Below are 25,055 nucleotides of genomic sequence, written 5' to 3'. Positions count from 1 at the left end.
ATATAAATGGAATAGTTCTCAGAGTACATAGCCTTATGAGGATGCTGTTTCCTAGCCAAGCCAATCAAGCATATCTGAGAAATAAGTCAGCAAGCATCAGTATTTTTTTCCCTGCTTAACAGTCCAGCACCAGACTAATCCACAGTGATTAAAAGCTCTAGGGGGAGGCAGCACTGCTAATAGCAGTAAGAGAAGGACCATCACTTCCCTCTTTGGGCCCATTGTAACAGGTTTTAGCATGTTGGTGTTTATTAGCCTTCTCTTCATGCAGGCAACACATTTTTGAAGGCAATAAAGATGTTATAAAAGACAGTGTCCCCATTCGGAATCTGGTTTTGAGACTTATCCTTGAAACACACTTTGGTATTACCTTTCTTCAAAGATGAACAATTTAAAAACAATGTATCTGCAAATATAAAAATTAGCTTGAGTGTGCATTTGCCTATAAAACAATGTACAGAAATGAGACAAAAAGCCATTGGAACAGGAAAATACTAATTTGTCAATAGTCCGTAGATCTCAGATAGCTAATCTAAATAGTTAAAATATTTTTGTAGTTATGCACCAGAAATATAACTCCAAACTTTTCTTGCTTTTTTCCTTCAGAAAATTATACATTTTATAACGACATCTGTTATCAATGGAAACAGTCCAAAAATTTGTCCTCAAAAAGAAAAGCTTCCACCTATGACCACACCTCCTCAGCTGAAAGGGACTACTGTAGTCTATAGGGTTACCCATTAGACACAGGAACAGGCTTTTACAGCTCCCTCTAGAGTCATTAAACTGGTTATGTCAAAAAGTTGGTTTCTATTTTCTTAATTAAAAGGAAAAAAAATCATGTATGAGCAAAGGTAGAAACAAAAATTAAATATATTCTCTCAACAAAGAATTGCACCCAAAGCATTTCTTCTCCATCACTTTGCATCACCTGTTGTACCAGGTTTTACAGTCTCATTAACTAGTTGCTTCAATATTTATAAATTCAAATATGTGAAGGACTATAAAGCACTAAGTTTCATTTTGTAAGCTGCCTGTAGCGGGGGGTTACCGGGGAGTAGAAAGCAGCAAGGAAAACGCTCTGTTAGCCAGGGGCACGAGTGGGAGCTCTGGGTCTCCAGCTGCAGGACACGGAGCCCTGGGGAGCGCTCAGCTGAGCGGCACCAGCTCCTGAAAGGGAGGATGCACGCTCCTGCAAACCTCCTGCCGGGACTTCACCCGCGGGGAACCAAAGTCCGGGACTGGAGCCTCAGAGCTCGGAGGAGGCGTGTGCGCCCCGCACCGCTGCCGGGACAATGCGCTGCAGGGCAGGAGCTGAGCGAGGCGCTGCCACCGCCACGTGCTGAACCCTCACAGCTGAGCCAACGGGGAAAGAGGCGGGGAAAATGAGGGAAAGGGGAATAAGAGGACCAAAAAAAAAAAAAAAAAAAAAGTGCTATCCGGAGCTGCTGGGGGCCCACAGACAGCTATGCTCCGGCCGGCTGAGCGCACGGCCCCGGCTGAGGGACCCCGGCGGGGCCGCCCCGCCCGCACCTTCCCCGGGCCCAGAGGCGCCCACCTCCGGCCCGCGCCTGCCGCCGCTGATTGGCGGCCGCAGGCGCTGTAAAGCGGCCAGCGATTGGCAGCGGTGAGGGCCGCGCTGTAAGGCGGCCGGCGATTGGCAAGCGGGCGGACCCGTGCGGGCGCTGCCCGGCTTTGTACACGCGCGGCCCTTTAACAATGGGCGCGGCGCGCGGCGCCGCGTGATGGCGGCGGAGCCCCGGGGCCGCCGCGCCGCGCTCGGGTGTCCCGGGCCGCGCCCCGCCGCCTCCCCCGCGGCCGCCGCCACCACCTCCGCGACCCCCTCGCCCGGCCGTGCCCCGCGGCGGGAGGGGGCGGCTTAACGAGCCGCATTTGTGCCCCGCATGGCGGCCAGCTGGGCTAGGGGGCCGGGGGTGCCCCGCGGCAGCTGATCGCGGTTAGCCGGGGGCGAGCCAGAAAGGGGCGAGGGTGGCGCTGCCTGTCCCGCCCTCAGCGAGTGCCGCTTCCTCCCCGGTGCCTGGGCCCGGGCGCCGCGCCGCGCCGCCGATGGAGCTGGAGGCGCAGTGGTGGACAGGACAGCTGGCGGCCGACATCCACCAAGCGCTTCGATACAAGGTACCGCGGGGGGAGCCGGGCTGGGGGCGGCCCCGGCGTCTTTGTGAGGCTCCGGGCGGCGGTGCCGCCGCGGGGGCAGCGGGCGGAGGGCGCGCCTGGGGCGGCCGCGCTCGGCGGAATTGGCTCTTGTGAACTCGGAGCTCGCCGAGTCGTCCCGCCGTGGGCGCCGGGGCCGTCTGTCCGTCTGTCCGCGGCCGTGACAGCTGATCCGAGCGGCCGGACTGTGCGCCCGCTGCTCCCCGGAGACGGCAAGGGCTCACGGTGCGCCCGGTGCCGGTCTTGAGACGTTTGCAAGGTTTAAACTGGGCAGAAAGCATTGTGGTGTTATTGGAGCACAAAAAAAAAAAAAAACACAAACTACTAGCCAAACAAAAACCCAGTGAAAGAAACGCTGGCAGCGTTAACAGTAGAGGGTTAAGGTAACTGCTTAGAAGTTGCTTCGATTGTCTCGGAGTTGTTCTTCGGGAGTGTTTTGATAAAGCACCTCTTAACACCTGGGCTAAAAATCCGTTTACAATGACCGAACCTGCTAAAACAGCGCTTTTGTTGCTTGATGATACTCGATGAGCGGATTACTTTTCCCGGAGTCTTGATTGTTTTACTCTTTTTCCGGTGATGGAGGGAAATAAAGGAAGGACAAGATCATTTATTTGCTACCGGATTATCTTTACTGAAACTAAGTTGGTGCTGTGAGAAGTGAATTATAAAGCTTAGTAGGTGGGAAGTTTGTTTGTGGGCTTTTGTTTCACTTCAATAGCACGTTTCAAAACTTTGGATTTAAATTAAAACTTTGAAAAATTTGTGACTCCATTGCAACTTGATGTCATTAAGTTAAGTTAATCAAGATAATTTTCGCTGGAAATGTTCTCCAAATCCTACTTTAACACAGCGTGTGGGTGCACAGTCCATATCGTAAATGTATTCATAATAAAGGGGACAGAGGACAGCACTGCTGGTCTGCTGCATACAAGAAGAGGTACTGGCTACTCGGCCGGAGCCTGGTCGGTTTTTTTTTTTACCAGTCCAAATTTTGTATTCAAAATAAATCATGGCACAGATTTTCTCAAATGTGGTGTTTCTAGGACCTTTGTTTTGAGGGGTCCTGCCCCCACGTCTGAGACCCTGTGAGCTGAGGTGCCGTAGAGCGCGCTGCAGTCAGTGTCAGTGTGCCATCAGTCACATCGGGTCAGTGCTGTAACGTGCGCGAGCCCAATGTTGTTCAGGCACACCCGCTCCCCTTCCTGAGGGTCAGCTGGCTCTTAGTGGTCCTTTCCTGGAGGCATCGGCAGGAGATTTGGCAGCTCTAGAACATGCGAACACTTAAAGCACAAAGTCTGGTTGCCCAGATTGATCTGTAGCAAGAGAGGGGTTGAGTTAACTATTGAACTTTGCATTGAAGCAGCTGAGGAATTGCATGCCCTTGTACAGCCTTTGCAGCAGAGACAATACAACAGACATGGTAAAAGCTGAAGTCACTCTGTCTGATTGCCCAGATGAAAGATGCTAAATTTTAGTTTGTTAATATTGTGCAGAAACAAAGTATTTTTTAGTTGTTCTGTAATACAACAAATATATATTTTTTTTGCTGAAAAGGAATTCTGAAATTATGAGAACAGAGGGAAGAAGGGAGAAATCCTTTGAAACTTCCGTTAGAAATATTAAAATATCAGCTGTATTAATCTGATACCACTTCAAACGAAATCATAATTTTAATAAAATTACCTGCTGCTGTTCACCTAGGAGCTAAAGCTGCCCCCTTACAAAGGCCAGTCTCCCCAGTTACACCTGAGAAGATACTTTGCAGACCTGATTGCCATTGTGAGCAACCGCTTCAGGCTGTGTCCTGCTGCTCGCCACCTGGCTGTGTACCTGCTGGACCTCTTCATGGACCGCTACGACATCTCCACACAGCAGCTGCACGTGGTTGCTCTGTCCTGTTTACTTTTGGCAAGTAAGTATGTGGCACCAAACTTTAACTAGACTGATCGATTCTACTGCCAAATGCAGAGCGTGTCTGGGTGGGATGGAGCAGGTGGAGGAAGCCAAGTGGTTATATAAATGATATAAAGTGGATATATAAATGATAAGCAGTGCATATCGGTTTGGCCCAGTTGGTAGAACATTTCTTTAGACTTGTTTTGATTTCTGTTGGCACCTGATGAAACTGAGGGTGGGGAAAAAACAAGCTGAGATCAAAAACGAATGTTTATATTTGTAAACAAATTATTCTAATGTGAACTTAAGACCTGTGTTGTAGAAACAGAAACCCCTAGAAAGACAGTCTATCTCAAAATAGGTCCGTTCTGTGCTGGAAATGAGAAATTTGCCTATCTGTGATAAAGAAAGAAATTAAATAAACCATGTGTACACTGCACTGCATCCTTCTGATTGTGCTGTGTAGTTCTGGAATACTCCAGATTTTTGTAAATGGCGGTGTTATTTAAGCAAGCTAAGGCTAACATAAATCCTGTATTGTCACATAAAAAATGTAACACAGGTAAAATGCATTGGTGAATACACAGTACTCTGAAGACAGAATTAATTACAAACACTCATTATAAACAGTGCTGCTTATATTGACATCAGATTCTTGTGGTGTGTATCCACCTGTCAACATTCGGGGACCCCTTTTCAGTATCCCTGAAAAAATAAGGGTGCCCTTTGCTGGGAAACCTGCTGGCACTTGGTCACAGAGAAATAGAGGTCAGAGAAAATGGTCCTGGCAGCAGAACTAACTGTTGGTTCAGTTTATGCTCATCTGTTTCTCTGAATCTCTTCTCATTTTTCCCAGTAAGGGCTCCAGGCCCTCTTTGCTATAAAACTGGAGTGCAGTGGTATTGGACAGATTTCATCTTTCACTGCATCCCATGTCCACCAATACAGCTATTCAGCAGAGCAGTTAAACCAGAAAAGGTTTATTCCATGTTCTTCTGAGGGCAGACTTTGACTAGGTGCCACCAGCTAGTAATCTTCTCTTGGCAAAGGGTGTCGTGCTGAGTATGAAAACATTGCCTCAGAAACCACTGTAATCCATTTAGGAAAATGGATTGGCTTTGAACTAATGCCAGATTTTCAAATTAAATTCATGTTCTGAAGAGAATTTTTTTTTGTTTTAAACAAACCTCTGCCATAGTTCATGGCAAGCTGCAAGTAGAGATCTAAAAGCCTGGAGAAGCTGTGTATGGATTGGTTGAGAGAGAAGCAAAATGCTGTTTTAAACTTTTGCCCTGTGTGGCTCAAACAAGCAGTTTAATCAGTGGTGTAATAAGTTATGACACTGTGATATATCTGATAAGGTTAAAGAAGTAATAAGAGGAATTATTATGTGACTCCTGAAGTTTTATTTCTGTGATTACTGGAGTATGGGAAACAAAAACTAACAGACTGGCACCAGTATTGGATTAAGTCCTATATAAGTACCTCCACTGTTGAAAAAAGTAAATGTTCATGTATGTTCAGTCCTGCAAAACTCAAAGAATGTGCATTTACAACCTATCACGTAGCACTGAATAGAGAGTGTAAGATGGAAAGAATTTGCAATGAAATTGAAATAGCACAACCATATGGCAAACTGTATGGAAATGTGACACTTGTTTCTCTTATTAATGGGTTTTCTACATACACAGTTTTGCTTTAGGCTAAAAACATACAGGCCTGACAAGTTGAAAGTGCAAGGAAAGTTGCAACAGTTTATGTGGCAGAGGAGGTTTTCAGATGCATGTTGCCGAAATCCCACTTGTTTGCCAGATCTCAAGTACAAAACTGCACCTACCATTGCAGGCATTAAAAGCAGCCAGGTTGGCTGGAGCTCTAACTATGCTCTAATGAGTTTTAGACACAAAAAGGGTGTGCAGGGGTGGGAGGGTGATTAAAGCCAAATGCTTTTGTGGTGTGTTTGCCAAGTCACATCAAAGTGGTATTTCATTGATGGTGGGGACACATTATACAATAATTGGGTGACAAAAACTTGCATATGTAGTGTCAGTGATGTCCCAATATTCTGCTCTTGGCAGCTGGCTTCTGTGTGCCAGCATGGGAAAACCAGCAGGAAACATGGCACTGCACAATATCCTACACAGTGTTTGACATTATCTGCTGAAATTTAGCCCATTTTAGTACATACCCCTTTTTGTCTCTAATAACATAGTCTATTTGAGCTTTGCATCTGCAGGAAAGTCTCAAGCTTGTTTGACATAGTAGAATTGAAATATGACCAACAAGACATTAGCTGTAATCCATTTTATAGTGAATATGTGCTGAACCTTTTTTTTTCCCTCCTCTTTCTGTTCACCTGAAGGTAAATTTGAAGAAAAGGAAGACAGTGTTCCCAAACTTGAACAGCTGAACAGCTTGGGTTGTATGACTAACATGAATTTGGTACTCACAAAACAGAATTTGCTTCATATGGAGTTGTTGTTGCTAGAAACATTTCAGTGGAATCTGTGCCTTCCAACTGCTGCTCATTTCATCGACTATTATCTTTCTATTGCTGTCCATGAGACTGATCTTCATGATGGCTGGCCAATGGTTTGCTTAGAGAAGACTAAGTTATACATGGCAAAATATGCTGATTACTTTCTGGAAGTATCATTGCAAGGTGAGTTACAGATTTCAGATAATGACTTCTTTGTTGTCTTGACAGACAATATCAAACTTCAATGATTTTTTTTTTCTTATTCCTTCTTTCTAGATCATGAATTTTTAAATTATGCCCCTTCTTTAGTTGCTACTGCATGTGTAGCTTCTTCAAGGATTATCCTGCGTCTGTCACCCACATGGCCCACGCGGCTGCATCACCTCACTGCCTACTCCTGGGACTTCCTGGTGCCGTGTATTGAGCGACTCTTAATGTGAGTTAACACCAGTGGCTTTTTTAAGCCCATCTCTGCATCTGTTGTTATGCTTAATTGCTGCCAGCAGTGCAATTACATTTCTTTAAAAATTTCCGTTCCTCTGTTCTAAAAATACTTGTGTATAAGTTTGGTACATATTTTTAGGCAATAACTGTTTTGCTCTTTCCAAAAGGGAAAACTTTATCAGATCTAATCTCTTTCCTGATCTTTCAACAAATAAACTTCTGCCTTGCATTTCCACTGAACATCTGGGATGCTTTGAGCATCTTCAATAGCTTGTTCCCAATCTTTCTAGTCTGATCTGAGAGCAGAGAGATAGTGAAGGGTGCCAAAGGCAAAGGAGCCTATGACTGTATGCCTTGGAAGTTCAAGGCATGCTCCAAAGAGATGATGGATCCAACCTGCAGACTGTTTAGGTGACCAGCTTTGGCAGGAGGAGATAACCACGAGTTTGTATCTATTCTTGCTGTATCCATTTTTGCATTACATCTGACATAAGATAAAAATTCCAATGAATGCCAAATGAACCTTCTTGGGTAGGCATGGTAGACAATCTGCTTTCCCTCTACAGAAATTTGCTGTTACCCAAGTCTAACATAGCTGTGATCAGAAGATGCACAGCTGTATCTGTAAGAACCACATCAGCCTTAGCAATGTGACATTATCACCCTTGATGGCCTCTGTTGGCTTCACTTATGTGTATGATGAAAGGAGTAGTACCCAAAGCATGCAAGTGCTGTTGCAGAAGTGTTTTCAGTATTGCTCTGGAACAGAGGGAGGGCACCATCAGAAAGTTAGTAATGAAATGTGTAGGTGGCATCTGCTTAACCTCAGCATAGAATTGAGAAAGAGAGTGTGTCTAGATACATTTCAGACAGTTGTAAAAGGGAATTCAGATGAGCCATACTAGATAGGGTAGAAAAAAGGTGAGACAAAGGAAAAAAAATGAAGTGGTTTTGCTCTCTAGAAGAGGATCTAATACCTATATGCATATGATCTTTAAGTACTGTAATGTAGATACTGCAAATCTTTCTGGTATCTTTCCTTTAGGAACCTTATACTCTGTTAAATTTAAATTAGGTAGAAGCAGCCAGTTCAGGTTCTGGTAATCCAGCAATTTGTTGGCCAGTGTAAGTACAATAGCAAACTTTACTGCACTGTGATTCTAGATCCCACTCTCTTGCATGTATTGTACTTGGCTTTTATCTGTGTTTTTTATTGCTGTACAATGAAGTGAAATGCTGGAAAGAGAGTGTACTCTAACCACGTTTTGAAACCTTAGGTGATTTTAAAGGGTAGCTAAAACTAATTTTTTTTTTTTTTTAAGTTTTGGAAGCTGTCAGATACTTGCATCATTTTTTAGAGTGCTCTTAAAGTTAACTCAAAGGAGTTCAAATTACATGAATATCTATTTTGATGTATTTTGTCTTTTGTTTTAGTGCGCATGATAACGACGTGAAGGAAGCAAACAAGCAGAAAGGACAACAGGCTCAGTCTGCCCAGCACGCCGTGTTTCAGCCCCCAGCTCCCAGTGCCCAGCAGGCCAATGCTCAGCAGCACCAGCACGTACCACAGTACCTGCAGGCTCACCAGCCCTCCTTGCAGTTCCACCACCCAGCATCACAGCAGCAGAGCTGCCAGCAGATACTGTCATCCACTCACACAGCCTCCTACCCGCTGCAGAGCTGCCCTGCTGCCCTGCAGAGCAGTGCTCAGGCTCGAGGCCACGTGCAGACGGGCGCTGCCATGTCCCTGGCTGTGCCCCTGGACGTGAAGCCGTGTATCAGTGTCTCCTACAACCGGACGTACCAAGTGAACGGACGATATTCCTGCATTACTCCCTGCTTTGAGAGGTGATAAGTACAAAATGCTTTTGTGCTTGTTTGTTTTTTGGGGCAGAGAGTTGTGTGGAAAACGGCTTCATTTTGTTAAACCTCAAAGTTGGAGGGCAAAAAATTGAATTAAAAAAGGTGTCATCCCAGGAAAGAAAGCAACTGGACTGGCAACCGGTACCACAGCTCAAATAGCAGCCTGCAAAAAGTTAGCACACAGACCATCCTCTGAAAAAGAATCTGTATGCTTGGGGATAATGTGTTCTTCCTCTGACACTCAGAATATTCTGCTTCTAATGTGTGTCTGTGAAATACTACTCAAAAAAAAAAGCCAGCTGTGGACTAACTACAGACTTATCTTTTAATGAAGGAGATATGCAGTATTATTTTGAAGACATTTATGTCATCCCACCGTACAGTATTAACACTTACTTTATACTTACTGAAACTTAAGAATCCACTGAATGCCAGACTTCTGCAGGTACATGGAGATCACAGGAAGAAACAAATCTCATGTGGCTAACTCCATCATCTTGCCCCTTTTTCACCACTAGTGCTGGTTATTTGCTTTAGGCTAACACATGTGAATTAACTGGTATTTTGGCTAGTTTTTTAAGTTTTGTACCTTACAGGACAGACAGTATATTTTTGCCTCTTTTATCCTCCCTATCTTTTTTGTGTTTAAAGTAACTCTTTCATACTAACTCAGGGACTTTTCTACTCGATACTCTGTGCTGCTGGTTTGTACACTAAATGGGCTTAACTCGGGGAAGGAAGGCAGAGGGGGAAGAGACTATAGCAAGTGGAGTGGCTTTTCTTCAGGGCATCTATGCAGAGTACCAAAGGGATATGTTACTGTTCACAGAATGTAGATGTGAACTACTGCCCAGCAGTGTGATAATTGAAGAAAAGAGTTTCAACTGAAATTGTACTGTACCAGAACTACTTACAGTGGCTGTGATTCCTCTTTGTACACACACACAAATACATGAATACTATTAACCAACAGAAAGCATCCTCCAGTTGTACTGACAGTACCATCCCTACAGAAAAAGTACACTTAAATGCTGATAGAAATCCAGTTCTGTCACGTTTATAGTGGAGGAAAATTCTCAGGTAATAAAGGGGCAACTTTTTCTTCTGCTATTTGGGAGTTCCAGAAGAAGATGTAGAGATTTGCTCTTCCAAGTGGGTGGATCAAAAATATTTAGCAGAGTGAACTCCTTCACCACAAGTAAGGTGCTAATAATACAACTTTATGGAATTACACTGTCTCCTGTGGAGTGGATAGTCTGAGGGTAGAAAGCTTCACTCATCCACCTCTTGGATGAAAATTATGGTAGAGATATTAACAGAGATGGTTTTTGGGGTCCTTTTGTGTGTTTGTTGGGTTTTTTTTTAACGGGGGTGTTTTGTTTTTTCTTTAAATACAAGAAGATATCAGACTTTCTCCTGTGGTAGAATGTGGGAGGAAGTGGTATGAATAACAGGATTCTTACTGCTTTAAAATATCTTTATAGTATGTGGGCTTAAGGCTTTTTTTGGTAGTTTCATTTGTTTTTTCACCATCTTCTTCCCTGTCTTAGTGGCAGCACTTAAAGTTGTGTTCCATCAAATGACACTGAATTATTGTGAATCTTACAGAAACTGTTTTGAAAGCAGGGGCAATTAAATTACATTATCAATACGAAGATGAAAGCTTTATCATCACAATGTTCAGAATGGAGGAGGACAGCTGTGTTCATTCTTTCTAGAGCTAAATTATAACGTGCTACAAAAAACCTATTTATTGCTGAGGAGAAGAAATCCTGTTTCTCTTGTTTTGTCTTAAATTCCAATTTCTGTTGTGGGCTTTTGTAGCATAGATGTGCAAGTCAAGAAGAATAGGAGGATGAATGGAAAAGATGACCCTCTCCCTTTTATCCTAGAGAATCAACTTTGAAATAGGCATAGTGTGGTCAATTCCTTATTAAAATGAAAGTTGGTTTGGTTTTTTCCTCTCCTCTCTTCATCTCTTAATGAATATTTCCCTGTGTCTGAGAGTAGTGTTAAGTAGAGACTTTCCACCTTATAAGATGCCATGCTTTTCACTCAGCACTGTTACCCGTTTTAGAGGGAAATGGACTTCTTTCTGCTGGTTTCATTTTGTTGCAATGCTGTATCCAAGTCCTCAGTGTTCTAACTACCTCTGATGCTATGAATGTACAGTCTTGTAATAGACCATGACTTGAAATAACAGCAGATGCCTGTAGCAATTTTTTTCTGTAAAATCTTCAAATCATCTAACTTGTCATCTTTTTTTGTGACACAGCAGTATAGGCTCTTCTTTTTTTGGGGTATTAGTAAATTTATCCCATAGGCATTTGATATATGAAAATTTAACTAATACTTAACACTGGAATTATAATGGGTGGGGGGCTTTTTCACTTAGTTAATACCACAGCTTTACATTTAATAGGGTATTTTTTATTTGACTATTTTAAGACATTAGGTCAATTGTAAAAAGATCCACTACATACTGTTTGTTTTTAATTTATTACTTAGTCTGAGTTTTTTTTCTGACACTACAGTTGCATCATGACTACAGAGAAAATGTACACTGAACAGTTTCAATCTATATTATTTAAAAGGGCTTTATCAGTGTACATTAAAATACACTGTTCTTACTATTAGAACCAAAATGTGTTTTTTATGGCATAAATAAGAATGGTGCTTCTAAATGCAAAATGTCCAAAACAATGGAATCTTTGTGAGTGCTATGCATTCAACTTATTTTTTAAAATAAAACTAGTTTTGAGTAAGAAGGCTCCAGTGTGTGTTATGCTTTGTACTGTGTTTTATAAAAGCATGTAAACTGTCTTGCCCTGTGTAGCTGGCTGAAGCTGTAAGGACTTCTTTCTCTCCCTCCCCCTTTGTTTTCTGTGACATATCATAAGCTTCAGGAACACTCAGACTTCACAATTGAAAAAAAAAAAAGTAGGAAGGAAATCATGCAGGAAGGAGCGTTAAAACTAATTGCAGCCACAGCATATGCTAAATATTGCACACTTCTACAATGAGTCCAGTACACAGCTGTAACAAAGAAATAAAGAACAAAAGAACTCGAGTAGCTCAAGAGCCAGCGGGTGGAATTCATTTTGTTCTCATGCAGAAAAGCAACCATTAATGCTGGCAATCTCAGATTTCTAATACTAGAAATCATTTAGGAGATGTGGGAATAGCCTCTTGTCAAGAGCCACAAGCACTAGTGTTATTCACAATAGCTGTGAAGGGTCAGTCATGCTGCAGGCACTATAGAATCACATGATGTATCCTAGCACAGATATTTTTGATTGTTTTGAACTTCTGATAATTCTTGCTTACTAGAAATAGTTCTGCTTCTTTCTAACACTGTGCACACTTTATATTTGTAGCAAGGCCGAGTCACAAAAATTAATAAGCTTGCTTAAAATTTAATTTGTCTAAAGTTAAAAAATGAAATTATGAGGACTTAACTTTTACCCATCCATTTAGGAATAAACCACTGATAGTGAAAACATTTCTGGAGGACCGAGGGCCAGAGGGAGAGCAAGCTGTACTCCATCCCAGTAAGGAACAAAGGCAATGCTCTAATACAATGATAGCATGCATATTACATGGATACTTTGATCTGGGAAGTTTTGTCCTCACTCTTTAGGCAGCAAAAGTCAAGTCTGTCTAGACTGGCCTTGAAATCTCAAGTTTTTATATTTTTTTTCACTGTAATTACAAAATAGGAACTACCTGTGACATTTCTGAGTCTCCTAACAATTACAAGGACTGCCAAATACTTTTCAACATTTCAGTAGAAGTCTCAGCTTCAGATTTGAAATTGCAAGTCAAGCTATTTTTGTGTTTGTACATAACAAGAAAAGCCTTATCTCTGCTTCCCATGACCCAGGTTCATTATTTACTTTAAATGTGAGGCTATTTACGGTCTTCCAGCATTGCAAATTTAGCTTAAAATCTGAATTTTAAAGTCAACATTTTAGTGACTGACGCATCACCAGAAATAAAAACTTTTTCCAACTCTAATACTGTGGTTAAAATATATATAAGCCAGAAAGTAATGTAGCATATTCCTGCAATAATTTATTGATTCTGCATTCTGAATGTTCACAGGAACGAAAGTCTTGTGAGCAGATAAGGCCTTATCTGACTGAGTGCAAGTGCCCAGTTGGTCATCCTGTATTAAAAGGTGGTCAACAGCAATTTTTCAAAACACCAAGTAAAGCAGCAATAACAAAATACACACTGTTTTTAGTCTCCATCTCAGTGATATTTTAGCAGTTAGGGCACAAGTACAATTGTGCAGCTTACCTTAGACTGTTTGCTCTTTCCTGGAATTAAATGTAATGTAAGAAATTTCTCTAACTTCAATAAACAAGGCATGCATTCTGACAAAGGAAAGCATTTGCTACTGGACATTGAAAAGAAAACCCCAAACCAAACAATGTGTAACTGCATAATTATTTTCTCCTTAAACTCCTTCTATGCACCTTCAGGTATCTAGATATCTTTATCATCTTGAAGAAAACAAAGAATATACATAAAGCATTGCCTAGAAACTTAGAAAATTAAAACATAAAATTGAATAGAAGTAATTGAAAATTATTGTATGCACAGTTGCACTATGGGTATTTCAGTACTCAAGCTCACCATTCTGGGGGAACTTTAACACTTGCCCTCCCTTCAGTCTGACCTACAGATTTTTTAATGAGACTCCATGCAGAGGAGGACAGATGTCAATCTGCCTGTTGTTAACATGATGTCATGAAAGATTTTGCCAAATGGTGTTCTGCTTTACCCTCTGCAACAACTATCAGATATGTTACTTAGAGAAGAGTTCTCTATTTATTTTGTTTGTTTTAAGAACACAAAGAGCAGCAAGGCTTTGCTAAGTGCTTCTGTATGCTTGGATGGACAGATTTTGCAGGAGGATGGATGACACTCCAGACAGCACTGCTGCAGATCTCCAGAGGTGCAGAAATTCTTCAGAAATACCACAAAGCCTGAGTTTCCAGGCAAAGTGCCTGTATTTTGGAGAGCAGTTCTGTGCTCCTGACCTTGCATCCCATCTCAGCCCTTATCTTAGCTCCTGTTTGCTGTGGTGCAGTAAGGACAATCTCCCAAGGGCTTGAATATTTCATTCTCTTTCAGCAGAGATTATGAATACCTTGAAGACTATCTGCACTGACAGATGAAGGAGTAGGTGTGTGGCCACACATCCAAAAACAGCTGAATGGCAAATGGGGAAAGTGGATAAGGCCCTACTGGGCAACAGGTCCTCTAACTGGTAGGAAAGTCCCCTTCAGACATCTATACCTGGGTTTGGGTTATGTGCTCTAAAGGGATCCTCCCACAACACACAGGGGGCTGTGAGACTCCTTTGGGAGTTTCTTGTAAAGTATCCTCAGACTTGAGAGAGCTGGTTGCTAAAAAGGCAGCAAGCATGCAGCACTACACCTACAAGAGACCATCAAGAATTTTTTCCACTTCCTTGATCAGCCAGACTGTGACAACACAAAACTAGCTTGGAAGCACTTCCATTGCCACTTTCTCCTGGAAAAAACTGCCTGTTTTGTTTGTTTCCATAAGCCATCCCTGTTTATACGTTCCTGTTTATACTTGATGTTAGTACATGCCTTGGGTTTTTTTAACAGGAAACCATCCTATCACCACATCCCTAAATTCTCCCCATTCACAATGCAGCCAGTACTCTGGAGAGGATAAAAAAGTATCAAACTGCTCATAACATCCCCTTGCAATACAGCCCCACTAAGACATTCCAAAAGAATTTTTCTAGAGTTAGTACAAATGCAATTTTCCCTCCTATATCAACACAAAATGGGTAACAGAAATTATGTGTACTTCCATATAGAAAAGAAAGTAAAAACATTATTTAGCTTCCTTACATACTTGCAGTAATATAAAACAGATTTAAAGGAGCACTTTCTTCTACAACCTTTTGCAAGTTGTTCTCTTTCCTTTGGAAAAAAGGTGCAGGACAACTCTGAATAAATCTAAGTCTTTCATATGTCAAAAGAATAATTACAGCAAAAATCATAGCTGTCTCAAATATTACTTTAGGTTGAAAAAACAGGATTAAAGACATCAACTACCATAAGTATTTCATTTTACCTCACTTACAATTGCAGTGCAATTGACAGATTTAAAAAAAGTGGTATTGTTTAAAAGAAGATTCTAAGACTAAACAGCAGAGGGATGCAAAATAATAAAATAAAGAAAAAAATGGTGTTCTTATTCATCTTGTCATTATTATTTAAAAAAAAAAGCCAAGATGATTAACTAGAACTGAAAGGCTAAATATATTTAAAGCAAAATTAACTAGAACAAATTATCACAGCTTTCAATGAGGGCAAGAGCTTAGCAGGATTTTCAAGAGATTAAGCCCTTACATAGCTAATGAAATCATTCAGGATTTAAGCCAAATACTAATGGAGGTAAGGAAGAAATATCTCTTAATGCAAATTAGTCAATAGGGTCTATGATGGGATTTCTTGCACCTTCCACTCAGTAAATCTGATTAAATGCAGAAAGAAGAGCACTTTCCTAGACTTGATACAGTTACTTTTCAGTACAATTTTGTGGTATAACAGATGTGTATATTCAGTTCTGCTGAGCACTGCATCTGCTGTATGCTTTCCTAGGCACAGAAATAAAGATGTGCAAACATTTATTGAATTAAAGACTTAGCTCTAAAACAGACATTCCCAAAAGCACATATTCTTTAAAAAACACCTTTAGGAATTGTGATAAAATTACATTTTACTGGTTCAGCTTCCACAGCCACTACTAGCAAGTTATCAATTACAGTATTAAATTGTCAGTCAAAGAGTGGGACTTGATGATCCTTGTGGGTCCCTTCCAACTCAGAATGTTTGGGGAACCTGTGAAATTCACAAATTCTGCTTTTTTTACTGGATGCTGAAATAACTTATTTGAGACCAACATTCAATAGCTCTTGTGACACATTCAACACTTCTAATACAGTTCATGACTAAAACTCTTTCCTCCTTTGTTAAAACACAAGTTATTATTTACTCTATTTGGAAATTGTGCTTTACATTTCTTTTAGAAATACATGTTCTTTGAAGAACTATTTCTTTTAGTATCCTATGAACTAGAACAGACAAATTACTTTGATTTGTAACTTCAAAGCCTAACTACAGAGGAAAATTATGTAGGTAAATAATATTATGTGCTCCAAGGCATTAGGAAATAAATGTCTAATTCAAGGTGTATCCAAGTAAAACTTGTGGTATAGTCACATGAAATCCACTACAATTAATTATTTATATCTTCCTCAAAGGATTCTACTTGCTAAGTCTGTAAAAGGACACCAACACTTGACAAGAAGAACAGTAGTGGACTTTTCCCAGGAGGACAAATTATCTTGGGAAACCCTCTTCTAGTCTCAGAGAAGTGCAAGAGGTACCTTGGAATAATGCACTTAAACACTGACAATCTCAGGAACTTGTAAAATTAAATGGACTTGGCAGTCTTTTCCAACCTACACCATTCTATGGTTCTATTCTATCATGTTAAGACATTTAGTATTCTGCAATTCACTTTCCATGCCCCTATTCAAGTTGAAAAAGTTATTTAAAACTTATTTCAATAAAGGGATTCTAAAACAGCCTATTAAACATTTTATTTCAAACAGCCATATTCTAAATACCCCTTAAATAATTTTTTTATTCCCTACTTCCTACTGTGTATATGCTCAAGATAGTCATCAGCTGTGGCTGAACACAGAGTCTGGAGCTTGAATAGACTAAAATCCAAATATTGTGACTGAACTTTCTATTCTTCTTGGAATTCCTTGTGTTGCTCAGACAAATTTCAGTTCCTCCTTGAGGCCTCCATGAGGGAAATATGCCAGCACTTTTCACTGTAGTCACAAATCAGACAAAGAAATGCTTCTTAAAAAGGTTTTGGGAAAAGCCTTTTTTGGAATTATGCTACAAAAGTAGGGAGCTGTCTTCATATCAGCTCCAAGGCATACAGAGACACCAAGAGTTCTCACAAATGATAATACAGTGGGGCTGTTGTTATAATATGCACTACTGGACTCTGCAGAATGTCATCACTCTGAAAACCTTATCACCTTACTTTCATAACAACAAAAGCTCCTACAGAGTTTTACAAATACCACAGAAATATTTTATATTTAATTTTGCATTACTTTCAATTGCTCCAGAGGAGCTGAGAACAGACTGATAACTGATCCAAGCCAGTTCTTTCTCATATGAGTGGCCAATGTGAAACTTAAACACATTCTAACAAAAGCAAAGATGATATAACTGTGAACACAAAGCTAAAACTATTTGTTGGCAGACTGAACAAGAACCAACAGTGCTGCTGGTATAGATAGCAGAACTGGTTTCTCATATGCCAGCCTGGATCTAGCCAGTTTTCTTAGCTCAACATGGAGCACAGAGTTGATGCAGTCATATAATTTCCAAAGCCCACAGAAGTCTGACATGATTTTCATATATTATTGTACTTTGAAGTAAGCACTGCTGGATCCCAAATGATGCTGTGCAGATCAAAGGCTCAAGAGTCCTAAGCTCAGAGTTCACCTTTTCAAACTGATACAAAAATGACATCTAGCAAAAAAAAAAATCAAAACCACAGAAGAGCAAAATAAGTATTCCAAATTATGGTTGCAGTATCCTAGAGCAATTTTGGTATCAGTTCAAGGGTTCTTAGTGTTGAGAACACTTTCTCATTTCACCACCCCTCAAACTTCCCTTCTCATGGAAAGAGAAGCTGTCTGCTTCACATCAAAGCATCTGGAAAGTTCCCTCTGATGACAGATTTGAACTATTTGAAGAACAGTAATACAGCACTAGGCTGTCATAACTGAAAACATGGAAACAGAAGTCTTGTAAAGGGGTCTGGAGCTCAGCATAGGGAAAGATGAAAACTTTAAAATATTATAAAGGCAGAGATGTCAGGTTCTGGATACACAGGTAAAGGTACAATACCAGTGTTTTTCTGCCACCTACTGATACCTTCCAACTCCCTTTTTACCTGGCACTTTACTCATAGATGAGTTCTATAGATGAATAGGTAACTCAGCTGCTTCTGACATCTGCTCATACAACTATAATTTCTTTGGAATTACTAGAATTTTTTAATCTACACCTCTTCAAATAAGCATGTGATGAATAGCCCTGTGTACAGCTACCACTGACAGCACTCATGTGGACACACCTGTTTACAAGAAGGTTATAAAATAATTTTATAATATCTATAAAGATAACAACGGCATCATTAGTCAGGAAGGGATTTTTTTCAAGGTTGCCATGCTACAAAGGGTTTGAGAATTGAGATAGTAGATACTTCAAACTATCAGTCTATGTGTCAGTTGTTTGTATCAATCATCACAGGTTTTATTTCCATTTTATGTTCTCTGTATGGTTTGGGAACCCACACAGTTTTTCCTGGCCTCATCAGCAACTATCAAGAAAAGCATAAACATTGGCAGGAAACTATTAAAAAATCTCTATAAAAATAGACCTCAAAAACTAGTAACTCCCAGAATATACCCATCCTTTGCATGAAAACAGTTTAAAACCCATTAATTTCATAGCTTATCTTGCCATAAAGACTGAGCACTATGAAAATATTTATGACAAAAAAAAAATCCCTAGTTTATTAATTCAATGAATGGGAAAGCTTCAGAAAGAGTTGCAAGAAACATTTACAAGAAAACTTGCATCCTAGAGACAGAGTGAAGAAAGCCAATTTAACTTCACAAACACAGAGTGCCACCAAGAGCCTATCAGCTCTGCACAAGAAGAACACATCTAGTACGGGATCCTGAGCTAGCAGATATGGGCACACCACAAAAGAGTCCAGGAAGCTGATTCATTGTAAATTTAAACTGGAGTACATGACAGAAATAAAGCATTGTGATATCTAAGTATTAGGACAACTCTTCTAGGGGTGTGATAGATATTTTCTCATGATTTCCAATTTTTGAAACAACTAATTGAAAGAGGAGCAATAAGATTTTTTAATGAAGGAAAAGACAGAAGTTCATACCAGTTGGTTTTTGAAAAAAAATTTCCAGCATTTCAACTGCAAAAGTATTTCAGAGGATGTCAGGTTCCTTTGGAAATTTCTAAATGTAGCTGAAGAGTTCACACTTTAGAGAACCCAGAAATTTTCCCAAACCATTAGAAAGGAATAATGCCCATACTGCTGTAATGCCACTGCCTTTGCTGACTCTTGCTCTGCCTCAGAGCTCCATCTCATGATAAATTGTGGCAGCTCCGTGTGAGGGTTCACAAAGCTTCATAAATATACAATCCCACCAGTCAAGAATGTGAAGGATTGCAGTCTACAAAAATCAGCATGCTAGATGCAGTTATCTAATCAAAATGTTGGGTATTAACTACATTTTAAAGTTTTTACCCAGAGCTTCACTTTGCAAATATTCTAGAGAAAAATTGTGAATTTTCTTCAAAGTACCATAGCATTTCAATATGTATCTAATACCTATAAGTAACATTTTGCAAGCTATAATAAAATTCTTACTGGATTTTTAATTTGTACTCTTAACTAATATATCTAATATGCTTCTAATTACAGTAAATCCAAAGGTGTTGAAACTATAGATAGCTCTAACTTGGCATTCAGGTTGATAATGAACAAAATTTCTATTACATAAACATATAAAAGAACAGGAAAGATTGATTCAGAAAATATTAAAAATCAGAGATTAAATGTAACTTATCAACAATCAAACAACTTATCAAATATAAGTTCAAAACAAAGACTGTATCTGAAACACCAAATTCCTGAAATACTGTATGCTGTATCTCCCTATAAACAGAAGTTTTACTACTGCAACAGCTGGAAGCATTTACACTTTTTAATATCTTTTTCAGTAACAAAGTTAAATTCTTCTTGCAGCTGTTCAAAAGTATTTTGGAATGGTTTGTTCCCTGGATCCTGCATACTGTGAAAGAATGTAAGGGCAAAGCTGGAGGGTTTTACAAATTGCCTCAATTTCAAAATAACTTTTTCCTTAATTAACCTTTACAGACTTCTGATATATCTTTCTGACTAGCACCAGTAGCATAAGCATATGCTAGAACATGGCTTATCTGAGCCAAAATTATTTATCAGGTCTAATTGCAATGTCTTTTAGTTTTAAACAAGTTCATACTTTTTTTACTGAAGTGAATTTCTGAAAAGTAGAAAAAGATGTATACTTTAAATTGTACATAAATATTTTTCTGCATTACAAAAATTTTTAAAACGTCTTTTTCTAAGAAGTAGTATTGCAAATTAAAGATGTTTCTTACAAAACAATTTAATTTGTTTTTTCTCTTTTCACTGGATTATCAGATATTACTGCTAATAACCTGTTAATCACCAGGTGCATCAGACACAGGGAGCACAGGCAGGTGAGCTGCACAGGACACACAAATATCCAGCACAGCCCTCAGAACTGAGGCCTGAGCTCTCCAGGGTTCATCTGAGCTCATGCAATAAACCCACTGTGCTCAGAACATCCCAGAGCTGCTGAGTGCTCACAGGACATCTGGGTGTCCTGGAGAGGACAGGACCTTTATCCCAGGCACACAAGTGACCCCTATGCCACTGCAGCTTCCTCTGTTTGGCTATTCTGGTATGAGACCTAATCTCAGGCAACAGTTCTGCTCTGGGGTTTTAAATAACTGTGATAACTGCTTCAGTTTGTTCCCATGCTTTGCTTTTATCTGTTAGACTTTCTAAAAACATAACGAGTCTTAACTTGGTCCCTGTTATTTGTAATCTTGAAGCCAAAGAACTTGCATGAAAAATATTAAGAGTATCTACAATTACCCTGTAATACTCCTACTACAGTATGGACAATATGTATTTCCTTCTAAAAAAACATGTGAAGATGGACTATCAAAATCTGCTAAACATTACCATAATCAATTCCATCATATATGAATACCCTCATACATGAATACTTAGGATATTTGGGATCAAACTCAACTGCTTGAGCCTATTTGATAAATTTGCCTGTGACTGAGCCATCAAATTCCAGTAGCTATTTCTGCATTGATATTTCTTGGCACATTAAAATAAAGCCATCTATCATTAATTGCAGAACATTTAAAGGAACAAATGGCAACAGAAATTTCTTATAACGTAGGCAATTTTTAGAACACATTTCAAATTCTGACAGTTTAATCAGGTTACCTCGTTTAACATTATAGCTATTTTAAAAAATCAACTAGGAAGCACTAAGAAACCCTAAACCAACTGACAAACAGTTCCCACAGACCTAAGCATGAAATTCTAACAGATGAAAATGCTGATAAATCTTAAAAATATTCATTACCACCTGCATCAAGCAGAATTTATCACCTGTGAAACAGGAGCTACAGGAAAGCACTTCCTTCATCAGGTGCCCGTGATAAAGCATGCATGAGTTTGCCTGGCATCAGAGCATGTTGTTTCTTCTTCATCTAGAAAGAAAGGTACATCTAAATCAAAATTTATTGACAGAATAGAAAAAGCCACTCAATATGATTGTGTGTGGATATATATATTCAATATATTTGAAAAGTCACCCTCTCTGCCCCTCCAAATAAAGTAAAACTTCCAGTTGATTTTAATGGACCATAGAAACAATGTGGCTTGCAAACAAAATTTACACTTTTCTGCCTCACAGCCATAGCAAGTCACCTGCATTCTAACATCTGAATTGCTGATGAGCTTGTATTTCCCTGAAGGAGGATGCTGCCTTGAATTTACAGTTAGTGAAGGAGAAAAAAATGAACTCTCTAAAACCTTCAGAAAACATGCTCCACAAACAAATACTTGACAAAACAGTTAGAGGTCAGTATCAACAGCCTGTCAGATCAGAGTTCAAAGAGGACTCTTTCTGGTGAGGAAATATCATATTCCTTGGTATTCCTTCCTTCCATATCCTTCCATCTCCTTTCAGGATAAGGACATGGTGTTCAGAACCCCGCCCAGACTTCATCTGTTTTTTTTGAGCTGTCACTGTAGCTGTAACAGAACTTATTACAGAAAGGGTACAGTCAGGGGCTTGGGCACTGTTTGCATGCTTTGGCATGCTACTTTCACTTCAAATCATTTTACAAACTGTAAAAAAAAAAAAGTAAACTGGCCCACCTTGACTGGTGTAATTTTAAAACCACCTGAGCACCTCACAACCCTCCCTGTGGCTGTCCCAGTAACACTTCATCAGTTAATGAAGTGCCACTCAGCCATTTCTACAAAAGAGCAGCAAGATGTTCCTGCAAGAGCATTAGCTGCTTTTATTCAGGCATTAGTCATTTGACATCTAAATTATTTTCAAAGTGACTATGAAGAACAGTTATACTTTGTAGACATACTCCCTATTTTTAAAGTAACAATGACTTTTTAATGGCTACAAATGCAAATTTTCATAACTGAGTCATGAAGAGATCTGCACCATTATGTATGAGTGCCTCCTTCCAGCAGCAGATTTTTCTCAGCAATTATTTTAGATAATTTTCAAGTAAGTGGGAAGAAAAATACTCAAATTTCAGATTATTAAAAATAACGAGCTGTGGATTCCCCATCCTGGAAGTGTTCAAGGCCAGGTTTGATGGGGTTCTGAATGACATGATCTAGTGGAAGCTGTCCCTGTCCATGCAGGGGCTTTGGAACCACATGATCTTTAAGGCCCCTTCAAACCCAAACCACTCTATGACTCTGTGATTATATGATCCAGACTTACTACTGATTTCACAAAAGGTGCTTCTGTGTGATAACAATTTATCCATCTGGTGACAGTTACAGTAAGGTCTAATTTTTATCCAAATTTTCATATATGATTACTGATACTACACATGATAATTCTTCCTGTACTATTATCTGATAATAACACATTAGTAGTCTTAAAAGATATTTAATTAAGTTTATCAGCTAGGTTTGTAATTTAAGTGATTTTTAAAGCAAGATTTATATCAGCTGAATACATATTCTGTCATTCAGTCATTGATACAATCTTTTATGTTTTCAGTCCTTGAGGGTTGATGTCAACCCTCTTACAAGCAATAGTATTTCTATGAACCTTATTACATCAGGACCATGCAAAGCAGAGATATTCACAGTGTGAGTAAATTAGATAACTGTATTTTAGGATTAAGATCAATTTGGTACCCAAATGCTAAGTATCTGATGAATATCTGATATTGATCAGATAGCACTTTAAAAACTAAGAAAAGCAGTGATGTGCTGAAGACATGCTTATGATTTAAAAACATTTTTATAAAATATTTGTAGAATTTCCAGTTTATTTGTTTTTCAGCATGTATTTTACAATCCACAGGTGCTAGAGAAGAAACAAGAGGAAGCTATTTAGTCAGGAAACAGAAACAAATCACCACAAGATAAATGAAGAATATGTGGACAGAGGGGAAGAAAGTCAATTGGAAATTGCAGAAGACTGAATTTAGTTCTGGTCCCTGCTTTCAGGCAGGCAGATGTGCCCAACCTGACCTGAGTAAAAAAAGCACAGTAGCTGTAGCAGGCACTGTCATCCTGGACTTGCTCCAAGAGCAGGGGGATTGTGAAGAGAGGTTGTTTGTGAACATAAACTTAGAGACACTTCAATGGGGTCACAGGCAGCTCCAGCAGGACCAGGACATCAGGTTGTCTTAGTAAGTTCCACAAACTTCCTCCAACTACTAACACAATACAAGTGAGCAGCTATTTGTATACTTATTTTCTTCTCATAATATGTTTGATAATATACCTGAATACATATACAGGTTTCCTTACTGATCTCAGTAAAATAAATACTTACATGTCCTAAGGAAAACTTGTTCTACCAGATGCTCCATTCACAGTGGTTCCATTAAGTGTAGATGAAGGTACAGAACTGTCACTCTAAATGCACATCATGTATGCTAGACCAGATTTTCCAGTTAATAGCAGTGCCATTTGCCTTATGACACAGCATAAATAGCAGAGAAGCTACAAAAAAAAATTTAATGGGTCAGATTACAGGTCTGTCTAGGCACCATTCAGTCCCCAATAAAGACAATACAATGCATCTGCAGAACAAGTAAATGATACTTTCTTTAAGTACTCTTCCAACATTAGGAAGTCTGTATTTTGCATACTGCCATACCAGCATTGCTCAGGTAGGTGCAAAGTTGAGGCTGAGGTGATGAGGATGGCCAAGACAGCAGCACAGGTTCCTCACTTAGGGCAGTGAAAGCATTTACAGAGGTTTGGGAGCATACCTCCCCAGCAGTAAGACCTCACACAGCATCTGCAGTCACTACTGCTGCTGCTGAGAGAATGAGAAAACTAAACCCAGAAACCTCTACCTTAAACCACGGGAAATGCCACCAAGTTCAATGGGACTGTTCAATGTAAGCACGTAAAAATAAAATTAATACATTCCTAACTGACTCGTTAAGTTTTGCTGCACAATAGCAGGAAATATGTAAATAAGTATTTTTATTGTACTACCTTCCTGCAGGTTCTGTTTTACAAGCCATTCTATTTGTCGTCTACCAACATCCTCAGTACAAGCTTCCAGCGGAGCATAACCCCAGATATATTTTTCCCTCCGCACTAACTGCTTGACCAGCGGCTGTCCCGTTTTCCCAGGCGAGGTTTGTGCGGGGGTGAAGGGGCTGCAAGGCCGGGCCGCTCCGCCCTGGGGTGCCCCAGGCGCGGGGCCCGCTCCCTCACGGCCGGGTCCAGGCCGCGCCCGGCGCCGAGCCCGCCGCACCGGCGCCCCCTGGCGGCGGCGGGCAGGGCCGCGCCCGGAGCGCCTCGGTCAGACTCGCCCCCACACAAAAGCAAGTAAATTAATGACTTTATTTAATCTACTTTGCTTCTGGGTATTACTGCGTTCTTTCAAAAATCAGTGAAAAGCGATTTCGGGGAAATGCTGTAAAGAATCTACCACATTCAAACCTATATTTAACATTTATCAGATGAGAAGTATTGGGTAGTGTCACACTGTACTGCTGAACAGAAAACACAGATGTTGTTCAGAGGGCTGTTTTAATTTTTTTCTGAAAGTCAAGGTCATTTTTCCAAGATCTTTGGTTTATAGGCACGGCTCAGCCATAATTACTTCGTCTTCTTTCAATCTATCAATATAACCAAACTGCCTACGAGCATCCCCCAAAAAAACACAAATATTTATTTGTAAAAAGTCCAA

At 40.0% G+C, this 25,055-nt stretch overlaps 1 protein-coding gene and 1 long non-coding RNA gene across 3 annotated transcripts; one reads left to right on the top strand and one right to left on the bottom strand.

Moving 5' to 3' along the window:
- The first annotated feature begins 1,944 nt into the window (after window positions 1–1,944).
- On the top strand, window positions 1,945–11,565 carry CCNJ (cyclin J). 2 transcript variants are annotated; one of them, XM_058810596.1, is made up of 5 exons: window positions 1,945–2,136; window positions 3,877–4,087; window positions 6,434–6,733; window positions 6,827–6,986; window positions 8,429–11,565. In XM_058810596.1, exons 1-5 carry the CDS (start codon window positions 2,068–2,070, stop codon window positions 8,844–8,846), a joined length of 1,158 nt encoding a protein of 385 aa, XP_058666579.1. In that variant the 5' UTR covers window positions 1,945–2,067; the 3' UTR covers window positions 8,847–11,565. The 2 variants fall into 2 exon arrangements, with proteins under 2 accessions (XP_058666579.1, XP_058666580.1); XM_058810597.1 differs by lacking the exon at window positions 1,945–2,136 and adding an exon at window positions 2,922–3,112.
- Window positions 11,566–21,107: 9,542 nt separating this feature from the next.
- LOC131561575 (uncharacterized) lies at window positions 21,108–24,592 on the bottom strand. The gene is made up of 3 exons (XR_009275089.1): window positions 24,353–24,592; window positions 23,679–23,848; window positions 21,108–21,342 (listed from the first exon to the last, which is right to left on the bottom strand). It is a non-coding gene; the product is annotated as an uncharacterized LOC131561575 (long non-coding RNA).
- Between the last annotated feature and the right edge of the window lie 463 nt (window positions 24,593–25,055).

Source organism: Ammospiza caudacuta, chromosome 9 (assembly GCF_027887145.1).
Source record: "Ammospiza caudacuta isolate bAmmCau1 chromosome 9, bAmmCau1.pri, whole genome shotgun sequence".
Classification (NCBI taxonomy): Eukaryota; Metazoa; Chordata; class Aves; order Passeriformes; family Passerellidae; genus Ammospiza; species Ammospiza caudacuta.
Note: the sequence above shows the minus strand (reverse complement) of the source record. Positions and strands in the feature narration are given on the sequence as shown.

What these genes read in the sequence shown, in the direction of transcription:
- CCNJ (XM_058810596.1), top strand. Translation starts at nt 2,068, where the DNA reads ATGGAGCTGGAGGCGCAGTGGTGGACAGGACAGCTGGCGGCCGACATC. An exon ending in ACCAAGCGCTTCGATACAAG is followed by an intron (nt 2,137 to 3,876) that starts GTACCGCGGGGG and finishes CTGTTCACCTAG; the next exon opens with GAGCTAAAGCTGCCCCCTTA. An exon ending in TGTATTGAGCGACTCTTAAT is followed by an intron (nt 6,987 to 8,428) that starts GTGAGTTAACAC and finishes CTTTTGTTTTAG; the next exon opens with TGCGCATGATAACGACGTGA.